A 16,885-nucleotide genomic window follows, 5' to 3' on the forward strand; every position below is an offset into this window, starting at 1 on the left:
TTCTCTGCACACATCATGTTTTAGTAGGCCTGTCCTGTGGAACCAATTACCTATAGCAACTTTTATCAAATCAATCCTCAGGGACCCCCAGAAGGTCCACACTCTTGTGTCAACTCCACCCGAAATGCATAGGGATAGAGCAAAATTGTGAACTATCCAGTGGCCCCTGAGGACTAGTTTGAAAACCACTGGCTTATAGCAATATAATTACATAACATCAATATATTCAAAAATGTTAAACTCACCTATTCAAACAGGAAATGTTACTGCAAATTATCTAAAAAAATCTATTAAATTAACTTTTAACAACCAACAAGGAAATCAGCAACAATGGCAGTCAGGGGAAGGTAGTAGAACAAAAAACATTGTGCCTAGGACCAATTAGTCATGAGGAGGTCTCAGAACAAATGACATGGTGATTAGGAACAAACACAATAAGGGAGAAGTCTCAGAACAAGATGTGATTAGTCAGGGGGAGCTTATTTAAGTTACACAATTGGACATTAAAACCACTGTTGTACAAACATTTACATTGTACCTTGATGAATGAAAAATTTACCTGGACAGAAACATTTAATTCTAACACTGTACAAATTGTTCTAGTCAAAAAGACACCACTTTGCATGTTTTCCTGTGAAGTCTACAGGGTGATTCAAAATGATTCATCAGATTTCAAACCGCCATATTTTTACAACCATGAGGTGCCTAAGAACCAATCACATACCAAATGAAAGAGGGGGATCACAGAGTTTCTGACCGTCACCAGAAGATGGCTCCCTTCAGTCTATGAGGAGATGCAAGCCCTGAGCAGAAAGCGTTTCGCATTCTCCACTTCAATAAAAGCGAATCTCTTTTCGTCGCCAGAGAACATCCAACAGCTCAGAGGGTTCATCATTGGTTCCACAACATTGGATGATCTCTTAAAATGCATTAAAAGAGCCGTGAGTACAGTGACACCTGACATCCTCAATCGAGTATCGGATGAATTTGACTATGGCGTTGATGTCTGTACAGCTGGAGGAGGCCATATTGAGCAAAATTACATAAACTTTATGCTCAATTAAACCATTTACAATTTATTGAATTGTTCTAGAATGATTTACAAGTGAAAAATCATTTTGAAATCGGATTAATCTTTTTGAATCACACTGTATTGTCAGCTTTATACAGCACTGTTTGTTTAGTTAATGGTGCATCAGTTTTCAGTAATAAACACAGTCATCAACACATGAACTGTCAACTTTCTACTTTCTGCACCTTCACAAACCGTAGTCAGAATACGGACATCTGTTAATGACTGCATCTACTGTTCATCCCTCGATGACATCAGTCTGCGTCACTCTAAAATAGCACCATATTGGCGGAAAAGCACACAAACAGCTGGACAGTTTCTCCACTGAAAACAACAGAATAATGAACTTCAAATATAATACTTATTGCATCATGTCAATTTGGAAAGTTTGGGTTTCATGACTCATCGGGACACACGCCAGCAATACTAAAGCTTCATCATGGCTCTTAATATACACCCCTGATGTACGTCCTTGCAGTGGACAATAGACAGTGAGCCTGATTGAGGCCATCCTTAAATGTAATAAGCAATTATCTCTGCCCCTGAATCCCACAAGCAGCACTACGTCTGTGCTTCATCACTAAATTTGCCTACCATTTGGCATTAACAGGTGCTCTCTGGTTTTTAAGCAAGAGGTGCTTCTGTTTCTCAAAGCCAAGATACTCAAAACATCGTCACTGAAGAGGAACGGCGGGGGGGGAAATAGTGGCTCAGTGTTAGCAACATTTTCCAATTTAAGTGGCAATTCTCATTACCGCAGCACAGCAAGATTTGAAAATAAATGTGTACATGAAGGTCTTTTTGGCATCTTTTCACAATCTGTGTACTGTCAAGTGTTTTAAACGCAAGTCTTAAAACATTAAAATAAAAAAAAAAATTTTAATAGCATGGTGCAATTTTCTATCATTACTGCAATTCATTGACAGTACTTTTTTTTTTTAATAACAAAATGTGTTTTGGTTTACATCCTCAATGTTTTCAAGGAAAGCATTAGAGACACCACAGTTAAAAGAAACACTCATTTAAAAAAATTAATGAAAATACAGTGTTCAGTTAAACAGCGCACGACTACTGCAAATACAAACTTCACTCTAAAAAAAGCACGTGGCTCTACACTACACTCAAATTATTCTGAAGTTCACAATGATTATTTAGTTACTTATTTTTAATTATTATTTTTAGCAGCTGAAGCCCTGAAATCAAAGCAGCTTGGGAAACTAGATAAATAAACATGAAAGTATAAAAATAAATACGTACATAAACATTCTACAAGAGAAAAAATATCTACAAGTTAAAGTACTAGCTGAAGTGTCTGCCAAGTTGGCAGCAATGACAAAATAAGACAAGCCAACTATGTTATATTTGTCTCAAAATCATAAGAATGCCAGCCAAGTTAACTGCTACTGATGTATCTTCCCTGGAAAGCTACAGCCGAGTTGTGTAATACACTGATGGAGGGGACAGAATTTCTGTGGATGACAAATGAGTGGCATTTCTCCATTAAAAACTATGCAGTTTTCTTCAAGAATTTGCCACCATTAAGATAAATGCCTTACCGGATTCCAAGGTTTCATTGTTTTTAAAGCATCTGACACTCTAATCATCTAGTTTATAAAAATTACAGCAAGTATGGGAGAGGGTTGTTGGAGTAAGCCTTTCATCAGCGTCAGCTTTTTCAGAGAATTACATAACCAAAAATTCACTATTGTCGTAATCGAGAAAAATGACCGTTCCGCAAGAGACCAGACAAAACCATGGATGATTAAATCAGGAACCAAGTTGGAAAGTGTCATTTAAATGTTTTTATAAAATTAATTTATATGGGCCCTCTCAATGGATCACCACCTTATCGTGGTGGAGGGGTTTGCATGCTTGAATGATCCTAGGAGCTATGTTGTCTGGAGCAAAAGCTCCTGGTAGGGTCTCCCATGGCAAACTGGTAGGTGACAGGCCAGACAAAGTGTGATCCATAATAACCCCTATGAAAAGACAAGAACAGGATTTGTGTACCTTGCCCGGAAGAAGGTTACTGGGGCCCCACCGTGGAGCCAGGCCTGGGGGAGGGGCTCGCCAGCGAGCGTCTGGTGGCCAGGCATTTACTCATGGTGCCCGGCCGGGCCCAGCCCAAAGGAGTTACATGAGACCCCCCTCCCATCGACCCACCACCAATGGGAGGGGCAGTAGTAGGGGTTCGGTGCTTTGTGGATCGGGCAGTGTCCGAAGGCGTGGGCCTTGGCGTTCTGATCCTCGGTTGCTAAAACTGGCTTTTGGAACTTGGAACGTTACCTCACTGGCGGGGAAGGAGCCTGAGTTGGTGCGCGAGGTTGAGAGATACCGGCTAGATATAGTCGGGCTCACCTCAACACACAGCTTGGGCTCTGGGTCCAATCTCCTTGAGAGGGGCTGGACTTTATTCTTTTCTGGAGTTGCCCATGGTGAGAGGCGGCGGGCAGGTGTGGGCTCTCTCATAGCCCCTCGACTCGGTGCCTGTATGTTGGGGTTTTCTCCGGTGGACGAGAGGGTAGCTTCCCTATGCCTTCGGGTTGCGGAATGGGTCCTGACTGCTATCTGTGCTTATGCACCGAACAGCAGTTCGGAGTACCCAGCCTTCTTAGAGCCCTTGGAAAGGGTGCTTGAAAGTACTCCTCCTGGAGACTCTATTGTCCTACTGGGGGATTTCAAACGCTCACGTGGGCAATGACAGTGAGACCTGGAGGGGTGTGAGGAATGGCTTCTCTGATCTGAACCCGAGTGGTGTTCAGTTTTTGGACTTCTGTGCAAACCACAGTTTGTTCATCACGAACACCATGTTTGAACACAAGGATGTCCATAAGTGCACATGGCACCAGGACACCCTAGGCCACAGTTCAATGATTGACTTTGTAGTCGTGTCATCGGACTTGCGGCCATGTGTTTTGGACACTCGGGTAAAGAGAGGAGCTGAGCTGTCAACTGATCACCACCTGGTGGTTCAGGTGGTGGGGGAAGATGCCGGTCAGACCAGGCAAGCCCAAACGTATAGTGAGGGTTTGCTGGGAACGTCTGGCAGAAGAACCTGTCAGATTGATCTTCAACTCACACCTCCATCAGAACTTTGACCAGATATCAGGGGAGGTGGGGGACATTGACTCAGAATGGGCCATGTTCCATTCCTCCATTGTTACAGTTTACAGTTATGGCATTTGGCTGACGCTCTTATCCAGAGTGACTTACAATTTGATCATTTTACACAGGTAGGCGAAGCTGGTGTTAGGAGTCTTGCCCAAGGACTCTTATTGGTATAGTGTAGGGTGCTTACCCAGGTGGGGGATTGAACCCCAGTCTACAGCGTAGAAGGCAGAAGTGTTAACCACTACACTAACCAACCACCATTGTTGAAGCGGCTGACTGTAGCTGTGGCCGTAAGGTAGTTGGTGCCTGTCGGGGCGGTAATCCTCGAACCCATTGGTGGACACCCCAGGTGAGAGATGCCGTCAAGCTGAAGGAGGAGTCCTATCGGGCATGGTTGGCCTGTGGGACACCAGAGGCAGCTGGCAGATATCGACATGCCAAGCGATCTGTGGCTTCAGTCGTCGCCAAGGCAAAAACCCGTGTATGGGAGGAGTTTGGTGAGGCCTTGGAAAGTGACTAAGTCGGCTCCAAAAAGATTCTGGCAAACCGTCAGGCGACTCAGAAGGGGAAAGCAGTGTGCCGCTAGCACTGTATATAGTGGAGATGGTGTGCTGCTGACATCGACTGAAGACGTCATTGGGCGGTGGAAGGAATACTTTGAGGACCTTCTCAATCCCACCGACACGTTCTCCAGTGATGAGCCAGAGTCTAGGGACATGGGAATAGGCTTGTCCATTACTGAGGCCGAAGTCGCTAAGGTAGTTAAGAAGCTCCTTGGTGGCAAGGCTCCAGGGGTGGATGAGATCGTCCCGAATCCCAAAAGGCTCTGGATGTTGTGGGGCTGTCTTGGCTGACACGCCTTTTCAACATTGCGTGGACATCGGGGGCAGTGCCACTGGATTGGCAGACTGGGGTGGTGATGCCTCTTTTTAAAAAAGGGGACCGGAGGGTGTGTTCCAACTACAGGGGAATCACACTCCTCAGCCTCCCTGGTAAGGTCTATGCAGGGGTACTGGAGAAGAGAGTCCGGCTTATAGTTGAACTTCGGATTCAGGAGGAGCAGTGCGGGTTCCGTTCTGGTCGTGGAACACTGGACCAACTCTTTACCCTCTCCAGGATTCTGGAGGGTTCATGGGAGTTTGCCCAACCAGTCCACATGTGCTTTGTGGATCTGGAGAAGGCATTCGACTGTGTTCCCCGGGGTATTCTGTGGGAGGTGCTTTGGGAGGTGCTTATTCTTAAAGAATAAGATCGCGAATACAAGCAGCTGAAATGAGTTTCCTCCGCAGGGTGTCTGGACTCTCCCATAGAGATAGGGTGAGAAGTTCGGTCATCCGGGAGGGACTCTGAGTAGAGCCACTGCTTCTTCACATTGAGAGGAGTCAGCTGAGGTGGTTCGGTCATCTGGTTAGGATGCCTCCTGGACGCCTCCCTCGGGAGGTGTCACAGGCAAGTCCACCTGGGAGGAGACCCCGGGGAAGACCCAGGACACGCTGGCGTGACTATCGCCCAGCTGGCCTGGGAGCGCCTCGGAATCCCTCTTGGAGAGCTAGTGGAAGTGGCTGGGGAAAGGGAGGTCTGGGCCTCATTGCTTAGGATGCTGCCCCCGTGACCCGAACCCCGGAGAAGCGGAAGATAATGGATGGATGGATGGATGGATGGATGGATGGATGGATGGATGGATGGATGGATGGATAGTTTATATGGGTATGTGGATACAACAGTCTGCACTCTTTTGGGAAGGTCTTTTGTTTGTCTTCACTTTACAACACTTTCAGGAGTCAAAACTAGCTAAAAGTAAGAAGGAGCAATAAGTACCACCAGGCTTCGTAAGGTTAGCGACAAGTAAATTCAAACAATCTCTGTGTAAAAAAAGGGAATACCCAGCAAAATTGTAAAAAACGTGATATAATTCACTGTTGTAGTAAGCGATGCTGCCATCAGCCTCATGTTTTCTAAGCTTCAGGTTTCTATGATGTTCCATCAATTAGTCCTAGCCAAGCATCCCTGTTAAGGCTATGCGAGAGAGGCAGCAGGCTGACTTCAAAACTGAGAAACACTTCATTTGAGGGGTGAAGAACTTTTTGGCATAGCAATAATATATAAAAATGTTTAGAATTTTATTTTTATTTAACTATTTAATTTATTATTCAGCATATATTTATTGTTTTTTAATTTATACCTTTAAGGGTACTTTACATCATTGGTTATTGATAACTGCATTAGTCATAAGTTATTAACTCTGTTACAATTATTGGCCCAGAAATGATATCGGTTCCTTCTACTTTAAATCATCTTTAAATAAGAGGTGAGAACTATAAGAGTATCCTCTATCACAAGTAGACACTTTGAGAAATGCAAAGGAAGAATATAGTACAACCTCTGAGGACACCCCTACATGCTTTTCACAGAGACTAAGCCTTGACAAGCTGAATAATGCAAGAGGCTCAATATGGCAAATCATACACACACCTGCCCACACAAAACCTGGCAGTCACACGACTGCAGGTGATACTGAAAGTGGCGAAGGGTGTAAGGAACACAACGGGCAAACAAACCCCGACAGAAAGATACAGCAGCAAGGCTCCTTTTGATAAATGCTTTTCCAGGGTAAAACTGATGTCAAGAAGTCAGAGATCACTGAGCAGGGCCGAGGTCATCACCTTGGAAACGGAGGTAACAGCAGAAGGAAGGACTGTGCCATCTGATAAGCAGGCGAGATGCCATTACTAGAAGTGGAAATCATTAGCAGTCCCAAGATACAACATCAGAATATTTGAGCAATGATACGATTTTATTTTGATCTTTATAGATTTGTGATGTGCTAAGTACTGCGATATGACAGACTGTGATATACTGCTATTTATTACTTGTAGCAGGAAATTATTCCTCCAAATTAAAAGTTTTATGCAAATGAATTTTACTTTACTTAAATTGATTGAGGTTCATCTCACTTCAGTCTTTTAACTAAATATTTAGCACATCATTGTATTTGTAAAGCAAAATTTAAAACCCTTTTCACAGCATCCGTGAAAGGCAAGTTCAACCTATTGTGAAGCACCCTCAATTTTCTCAGTTTATTTACATATACACACACACACACACACCTATCTATCTATCTATCTATCTATCTATCTATATACACACACACACACACACACACACACACACACACACACATACACACACACACACACATACACACATATATATATATATATACATACACACATTTTATATATATATATATATATATATATATATATATATATATATATATATACACATTTTATATATATATATATATATATATATATATATATATATATATATATATATATATATATATATATATATATGCCTTTTTAATGTGTAGTTGAGAGAAACAGTAAAATGAAAAATACTGCAGAGCTCTTGGCAAGTCAGCCGATGCTAAGGGCCAGCATGAACCAGTGAGAATGAAAGTAGCAATGGTGTATCTGTCACTGACATGACCTCTGTCTAAAAATCTCCACAGGAGCACATTTACAAACACACACACACACACACACACACACACACACACACACACACACACACACACACATTCCAAAGGGAGCTGATGTCTTGCGGGTTCTCCTCCATCGAGGAATCTGACAACTTTTTAATAAAAGAAATCTATGATTATTTTTGACAAGCATTCACTTTTACAGAGAACAGCAAGTGGGAGGACACTATAAACTAGGGGTGAATTTTGCTGTTATTGTGATAATCACATGACAAACCACTTTTCTGAGCGTCTCGTCACGTTCCTGGACGTCAGTTAAAGCACAAATACCAACTGCATGTTTCAATACAAAGAGAGCATAATTAGTCCCATTTAATTTAGTGCAGTGCAGAGTGTGAATGTCTCAGTTTCAAAATACTGCAGAGTGTGAATGTCTCAGTTTCAAAATACTGCGACTTCTTCAGGTACTGTAACATACTTCTGTTAAATCTCTAATCCCTAGATTAGAATGACTTTATTCAATCTCTAGACCTATAGATTATCAAAAAAGGAAACCTACACATATCAGGCCAACTGACCCCACTACTAACCGAATAAAACTAGAAACTCGAAACTGAGGACGTGACCCTAGATCCCCTACTGCATCAATTACAATTTGAATTAGTACGTCAATAAAACCTGGAAAAAATTGATGCCTCCTTTAATTGGACTTGATACCCTTTTTTCCCCTTTGACTTTTTCCCCCTACCACCAAGTTTTTCCCCTCAGAAGCAATTAAGCTGATTACAGCTTGACTGCTTTCCCCACTGGTGTGCACAGGGACCAATGTGCAGCACTAGATGAACACTAGATGATGTGGAAATCCGTACAACGGCAAGGCTTGGGGATGGGTGCTGCTGACCAAATGGGCATTCACATACTGATCAGTGGCCTCTGGCCATTAACTTTGATGAGCTGACTGTTGCCATTGCTGAGATGTTTTCTGCCAACACTGTGCTATGTGCAGCAAGGAAATCGCCTGGATCGCCTCACCCCCCCAACTCGACAACATGCGTAGATTCAGGAGGTGTAAAGCAGTTAGAACTGATGATGTAAACCAATTAAACAGTCTGCAGAGAAGGCTTCTACAGTTTAGTATCTGCTTTCCCACTGAATGGCTTTACAAGGGCAGCATTCATTTAAATAACTGTCATATATATTTTGTAAAGGCAGTCAGGAAAGCATCAGTTATGAGGAGCTAGAGAGTTTTGTAACCCACTTTGGGTACATGAACCTCCTGACCTATTACAGAAAACAGAATTCCTTACTTATTTTAAACCATTTTAAAGATTGATGTAGTATATACAGTGACAAAGTTTCAAAACATACCAAATCAGTCTAAAACTGATAGATCACTGCCATATTTTTTTTTATCTGTTTTGTTTTCACTTGGTTGTTGACCAACAACTGCTTGTGTCCCAAATTTCAGTTTGGATGTAACTGCCGTCTAAAACGCAATTAAAACTGAAGTGTTTTTTTTTAAGCTGTTAAAGATACACTACATATGTGTATTTGGAAATTGGGAGACCTCAGTGGTGGAAATGTGTAATTACACACAATGTGAGGAACAACATTAGGAAAGGTCCATTTTACTTCAATTCCCTTCCCCAAGTGGATGGATCTGACTATGGTGAACTCACTAAAAGCGTATTTAAAGAGAACTCTGGGGAAGTAAGTAAATTATCTACCATTTTCTCCATATCTTCATCAGCATAATGTTGCTTTTGTCTTTGAGACCAACATTGAGATGGACCTTCTTTGAGCATGCATGTGAATGCACAATAAGACGAGTGACATGGCCTGATAAAATCCCACAAAACTCGGCCCAACACCGCTGACTTTTAAAACGCCATTTCAGGCTTGACACTGTACAGTTTTAACATTTTCTAGGTTGGCTCTTTATCCACAAAAGTGCAGGCTGATGCTCAGCAAGGAATGATTTGGTGATTATACCCATAGATAGAGCTACAGATAAATTAAACAAGCAACCACAAAAGTAAAGCTATAGCAGAGTGGAAACACCCTGTTCCCCTAGATTCCTCCTCGAGCCTCCACTTTGACAAGCACCCAAAAAATGTACGACAATATGACCTGGCAATTCGCCACCGGGATCAATAAAGTTCTATCCACCTATCTATATGATATAGTCAGTCACTGTTTGGAACTTGCAGCCACCGTTTCCTCTCACTGGACATCACTGGTAAAAACTGGAAACTGTTCCTCCAGTAAAATCACATGATTTTCTGGTTTAGGTCCACATGACAAAAACTGGTACTGAATTAGTTCATTTAAAAAAAAAAATTTTAAAAAAAAGGTAAAATTCACTTAGAGACTTTTAAAAATGCTAAATCAACAAGAAAAATGAACAAGGTTCAACAAAATGCAGTGCTTTTTAATGTGATGGGAAAAAAATCCATTCACGTTGAAGTTATAAGAAGTATTTCAACTTTGTTTCAACTGCTTTTTGAGTGAGGCACAATACAGGGCAGCCAATCAGTACAGAGGTCATTTACATACATCAGTCTTAAAGATAAAGTAAAACAAACAGCTAAATAAAGACAGGTTAGAAATGTAGAAATAAATTACTATTTTCCACGCAAAAAAAAAATAAAATAAAAAATAATGAAAAAACAAGAATCACACTTCAGCACAGATTTAGTGGCTGTAATAACAACATATTCAAGCTGGCTGTATTTGAGGGACATAGGATATTGATTTTTGCTGTCAATGTGTGATTATTGGGGTAACTGAGGATACAGCATGTAGTATCAAGCTGGCATTGTCAGAGCAGGAAAACTCAACTACAAATCCTGTAGTGCTGTCTCTGAAAACACAAGTGGAGCTACATGCATACAAACTAACTGCACACACAAGATACGAACTGACAGACACACAAAGAGACGCTCGTTAATTAAATAAACTGGGACGCAGTGTTATTAAACTTAGAGCCAAAGGGCAGGAAGACCCTTCGCAGATTAGCATCAAATATTTGAACTAGCCCAGTCTCCCTCCTCCTTAATCATAAAGTGGATAATAAGAAGACAATGTCTGTTGTTACAATGGCTGCATCCAGCTATGTGGCTCCTAATCCTTTCCTACATCAAAGCTGAAAAATATGTGGTCAGTGGAAAATTTGGGCATATATCCAACAGAAAAGGCCCATAGGCTAATATCCACAGAGTTTTCTGAAAAGAAAAAAAAAAAAACAACAACAACAACTGCTCAAAAAACAAGATTCAATGCAGCTGAATCTCTGTCAAGGCTTTTAATAGCTAGCTAGAAGTCTTGGCCTCAAAATGCATCCTGTTAAGATTGTGGCATTCCTGGACATTACCCATGACCCAACGTGGCAGATGGAATGCAATGGACTGTGGAAACAAAACAAAGTACTCCAGACAGCGTGCATCTGAAATTCTCTCGGCTGGTGAAAAGCCTGAGAGCGCAGGTTTAAAATGAGACCCCCCCCATTCAGAGTTTTAAAAATTGTTTAATTAATGAGTTTATGGTGCCAGACTACAAACTACACCAAAATACACAACATAGACAAAGGTTTGTGGACAACTGACCATCAATAGACGAGCCTGTTGGACATATTATTCCTAACCCATGTGGCTAAAACGCATAAAAATACATGATGAGGGGTGTCCACATACATTGACCAGAGTGCATGTTGGAAGAACAAGGATTGTCCAAATCAGTACAGAACCCCAGTGAAGAAAGAAAAAAAAAAAAGTAAACTATTTAAGGCCCATGTCCCCTTGAGGATTAATTTATATAAAAAAAATGAAAGAAAACCAAGTCAACACTGTCAGATGTGCTCAAAGTTTTAATTTAACCAGCACGTTAAAACATTTCTGTAATCAAACTATGACCTCTATGAACTACATGTCCCTGACAGCGCAAAAAGCTTGATGTTTTTAGACTGTTTTGGTCCATGACCTACCCTATAGCGCCTAGAGTGGAATCATCCTAGCAACAGCATCAGCCAATAGGATTCCTGCAAGAGCTTAAACTTGCAGCCAATGGAAAACGCTTTTCCAGATGTCCATGTGCAAGAGCAGCAAGTCTGTTTCTCAAGCCCTCCCCCCATTAACAGTACTCTTTTTCCCTACCACCTGGCTTGCCGCCTGCCCCAGAAGAGATGGCAGTTTTCTCACATGACCAGTGGCTCCCTGAAAAGTATCAACAGTACAATCAGCAGAGGGCAAAGCAAAAACAGATGATGCTGGTAATAAGCGAACCCTCTGCAACACGTTAGCAGATCTAACTTCAAGGCCCCGAGCCTGGCAGGAGTCTATTCTCTCTCTCCTGTGAGTCGCGTCATCCCCCTTTCATTTTGCCTTTGCGCACCAGACGATATGACAGGCCAGGCTCTGAGGGAGCTTGAGCAGACAGTGCGAAGAACAGAAAAGGGCCTCCTGCTACCACTGAGCTTTTCTCTTGCTCGCTCTCTCGCTCCCTTTCTCTCTTACCCTCTGTTAGCTGCGAGGGCCTGGGACATGCTAAGCGTGGCTGACCGATTTCATATCGGAGAGAAAGTCAGTGCGAAGGAGATTGTCATTTCTCATTAAAAACCAAAAAGATAACAAAAATCTTTCTACTTCATAAGGGGTGCAGTTAAATAATCTAACGAGAAATTCAGCCTTTGATTCTTTTTATTTCACGAATACACTTATATCTGTGCTGCTGCCTAAGAGAATAAGTTCAAACTAAAGACGTCCCGGCTTTTTCCCCACTCCGATCACATCAGGAATTGCAAAGATTTTTCTAAAACTCTGCATAGTAAAATCATTAAGAAAGTAAAAAGTCATTCAGAGTGCTTTGATGCGAAATGTGCTGTTCTGGAAAAACTTAAGAGTCAGAATTTTTCACAGCGGTAGCGACAGGAACCAGATGTCTGAAGCGTATAATGCCTCTAAAAGTGACCTCTCAGAAAGTTCTTATACAAAACAGTCATGAATTTCATGATATGCTTTTGGTTGAAAATGTTCTTTAGTACATCCAAAGCTACATGCAGAGCATTGTAAGGCAACAGTCACTACAGAAAACTTGTTTTCAAATTGAACCATTACGAACATTACTTATAAAAACTCAGAAGATGTGCAGGTTCATTGGTTATTTTGGACATTATATAAAATGGCTTTGTGTTGTGGACATTGTGACCCCTGGTTTATAAGTTTCTCTAGAATTTCACATAAAAATACTCTGAATTATTTTATTTACATCAACCATTATACAAAATAATACAGACAATAAAAAAAATCTGTGGAATTTCCCTCTAAATCAAAGAGTATCAGCAAAAACATGATTTTCCTATTTTCACAAATAATAGTCATCTCATGTTAGTGTGATTGTAAAGATAATGCAGAATGCTTTCGGGACATTTGTTTTTACCTCAGTCTATTCGAGAGTGAAAACTGAGTAAGTGACTTACACTGAGTAAGTGCTTCAAGCTGGGGATGAAAGATTAATTGTGTTTATAATGAAATCTGAAATCCTGAAAGAGTGCAATTTTCAAACTGCAAGAGCAGCAAATTTATTACAGTGCATGTTAGCAACCAAGCTACCTTTAGGTTAAGTTGGGGACATTTAACCTAATAACAGAGGCAAGCAAACACCCATGAGCGGTCTCATCACAACCACAACTAACTAGCATGTTCAGCATTAAAGCCTCAAGCCTGAAAAAAATGGATGTGTTGGCCTTAACGGCCCAATAAAAAAAAAATTAATTGGAGCTCAACTCCACAATTAATCAGAATTTAAACTACATTTACAACATTAGTCAATAAAATTCCATAAACATTTCCCAAACTGTTGAGCTTTACTTCAAGTGACTGCTACTGATACTGTAGCTCCACAGAGCAGATTTTTTTACATTTCAGATGCAAGTTGTGGATAAGCTCATTCGTGGCACATCTATATACAGAAATATATCTAAAAAGGCGGATCAGACTTGAAGGAACTCCACAGATTTTTCAAAATTTCTGCTTTATTAAATAGTTAAGATGCAAACAAAGCCATTCAGAGTGGTCTAATTTTTTTTTTTTTTAAATCTGAACGGTTAACAGAGGAACACAATGAAAATCTCTGGAATTCTCCTTTAATATAGCAAATGCCAATCAGTTAAAATATGCCTGGTTCAACTTGGGCCTCCCTGGTACAAACTTTACACACTCCAGTGAGTCTCTTTCAAGTACTAAGCCGTAGGCTATAAGCTATTAGCCTCATCAGTCTGTAGATAACCAATATGTGGTCTTAGTGACTACAGGCAAAGTCCAAGGAATGCCAATACATTCTTTCGGTGGAAGGGGGGAAACAAATGATGTGACCGAGAACACCAAAAGCAACAGTACAGTAAGTCTATAAAAAGAAACTCAAATTCTCAAAGTAACATCAATGGCAACAGCATCAATAACATCAACTGCAATCTATTTCAGTGAGTTGGTTCCTTCAGCTGTGCTTTTGACTACGTTTCCCAAATGGGGCAGTCTATTGATTATGCCATCATTTTGAAAAATTACTGCTGAGCTTCCATCAGGCCATTTATTTAGAGGTGAATTATACATAAACAGATCAATTTAAACTATTTTATTATTTATTTGTTAGATAAAAAATATCATACCAATAACAGATAAACCTCTGTTACCAACTCCTACAAGAAATATAAGAAGCCATACCTAGAACAAGAATCAGATCGTTCATTAAGCATCTTTAAAACACTGCTTTGCTGGAAAAGCAGCCTGTCGTCCACATTCTGTCACTCGATCAAAACAAAACAGCAGCGCTAAAATATTGCCTGATTATCAATTTCAATTCATAAGCCAAACTGAATGACTCAAAAGGGTAACAACATCGTTATAGATGATATGAATTGCTTCCAAGTTAATGGAAAGGTTGGGAAGCAGAGAGTTGGCAGGGAGCGCTAGCGGAGTTGAGCTCAAGCCCAGGTGTCTGCTGTGGAGCATGCTGAAGAGAGGATGCAGCTTGGGCTCCACAGATGGGAGCTTAGTATGAGCATAGCAGGGCTACAACTATGACAGGTCTGCTCAAGGATAGAGGTGAAAGGAAATATCTTCAACCACCAAGAGCTCTTTGGCTACATTTGGAGATCAAACTGCAATGTTCGAGTCAGATTTGCTTTGTCTGCCTTTATTTGAAAACCAGAGGAAAAAAGGACGGACATGCTTAGAATCGTATAAGATCCAGATAAACAGAAAACAAACTGCCTGTCTAAACACAGCTTCGTTCAGCCGAGCTCTCAAACGCAAAGCAACAAAACGTGAACAAAATGTCTTATAAAAAAATGAGAAGACATGAGCAAACACAGAAAACATCCCAGCAGCTGCCAACAGGCCTAGGATCCTTCTTAAGCCTATTGATCTGAATGTGTGTGCATCACTGGTCCTGAAGAAGCATGCAGAGGCCTTCAGGGACAAAATCATGCAGTCAGGCATCTACATGGTCATGCCACAAGTGGAGTACTATCCTCAGAGTGCACTCAGCCTTTCAAACATGCTGCATGGCCAGCGGTTCTTAAAGATGCAATGTCAGGCTTTACAATAATCTGGGGAGGCAAGAGCTAGTCTTCACCAAAAGCTGCTTAAGGCCCTGACAATGCACGTAATAACAATCAGACTGTATTGCAGAGTTGATCATTTTTCTGACTATATCGCAGCACATATTTGTATCAGAGTGTACTGCAGAATATTGTGTAGTATTACATTGTATCAGGTTGTATCGCAGCGCATTGTACTCACTATCGAACCGTATTGTGGTAAAATACATCATATAAATTGTATCAGACTTTATCATAGTGTATAATATCGTATCATATCAAATTGTGTCGTAGCGTAACTTATCGTATCAGACTGTATCACACTGCACCGTATATCGTACTGCATCAAATTGTACAGCAGCATATTATATTAAATTCTATTCTATTTTAGAAAAACTACTAATTATTCCATTAATTAACAATTGGTTATTTCTTTATTCCTAGTTAGCAGTTTTAGAATCTAAACTACACTATGGATAATGCTAGTTTTAAAGCTGGAAAGCAAGGATTTCATGATTTCAACATGATGAGCCAAGAATATTAAACCACAAACATACAAACAGCACCGAGCATTTCCTCTAGTCTTTTTAGAAATGTAAATAAATGATTAAAGAATAAATAAAGGCACCAATTACTTAAAAAAGAACACGACTTTAACCTTGAATTAGACAAGCATGTGAATCTACACAGCGATTTTGAAAAAGCTTGAACCTGTCAAGGTTTTGGTTATTATGTCTAAAACAAAGTGCTACATTAACAGTTAAGTGTTATGCAATGGGTTCACTTCCCCACAATGCTTTGTATTCTACCCTCACAATGAAACCCAAGACTTTGAGCTCTTTTTACACATGGGGAGCATTTAAATATTTAGTAGAACATTCAAAAATTAAAGCAATAGGTAGTTTCCGTTAACAGTGGGTGAGGCCACAATGGCAGTTGAATTAGTAAAGAGAGAAGCTTACCTGGTAAGGGTGTACTCCCTGAGTCCTGAGTGCAGGTTCATGGCAGAAAATGTACCTATACAACCCCTCAACCGCTTGTCCCGGCCTATTTTCCAAGTGACAAACAGTGGGCTGTTGAAAAAGGGAGAAAAAAAAATATCACGGTATGGAAAGAAAAAAAAATGTAAAAAAAAAAAAAAGCTCACTTCACTATTTACACATCTGTCAAGCCTGAACTTGTCATTCATGTCATGTTCGATGTCATTTCTGGAATAATCATAATCTCTTTATGCCCAAAGGACTGCTCCAACAGATCAAGCCATTAGACACATTAGTGGTTTGTCATTACTGATGATTCACCATGAAGAATAACACAGGCCCCCAAAAAAGAAAGAAAATACAGCACCACCAGTCACACAGCATCTGCTTATGATGGTGTGGACACAGATGACTACACACATTTTGAGCTTGAATGACCAAATGGAGCTCAAATCGATTCCGGCAGTGACCGCAGCAGTGGTGACAGTACAGTATGTACTCAAGGAGGGCGGCAAACACATCTCTCAAAGTACTCAAGTAGGGTGGAAGGTTTTTTTTTTTGTCTCCCCAACGTCAAAGAACAGCTCAGTGCATGCTAACGCAGCAAGACTACAGCATAATGAAGTGACTAGAGCTAAAGG

At 40.8% G+C, this 16,885-nt stretch overlaps 1 protein-coding gene across 1 annotated transcript in view; it reads right to left on the reverse strand.

The window, feature by feature from the left end:
• Positions 1-16,885, reverse strand: part of ammecr1 (AMMECR nuclear protein 1) — a 66,350-nt gene that overhangs the window by 27,575 nt on the left and 21,890 nt on the right. The window contains exon 2 of the mRNA XM_017701161.2: positions 16,227-16,337. Coding sequence (XP_017556650.1) covers positions 16,227-16,337 — 111 coding nt within the window. The remainder of the gene's footprint in view (positions 1-16,226; positions 16,338-16,885) is intronic.

Source organism: Pygocentrus nattereri, chromosome 16, assembly GCF_015220715.1.
Source record: "Pygocentrus nattereri isolate fPygNat1 chromosome 16, fPygNat1.pri, whole genome shotgun sequence".
NCBI lineage: Eukaryota > Metazoa > Chordata > Actinopteri > Characiformes > Serrasalmidae > Pygocentrus > Pygocentrus nattereri.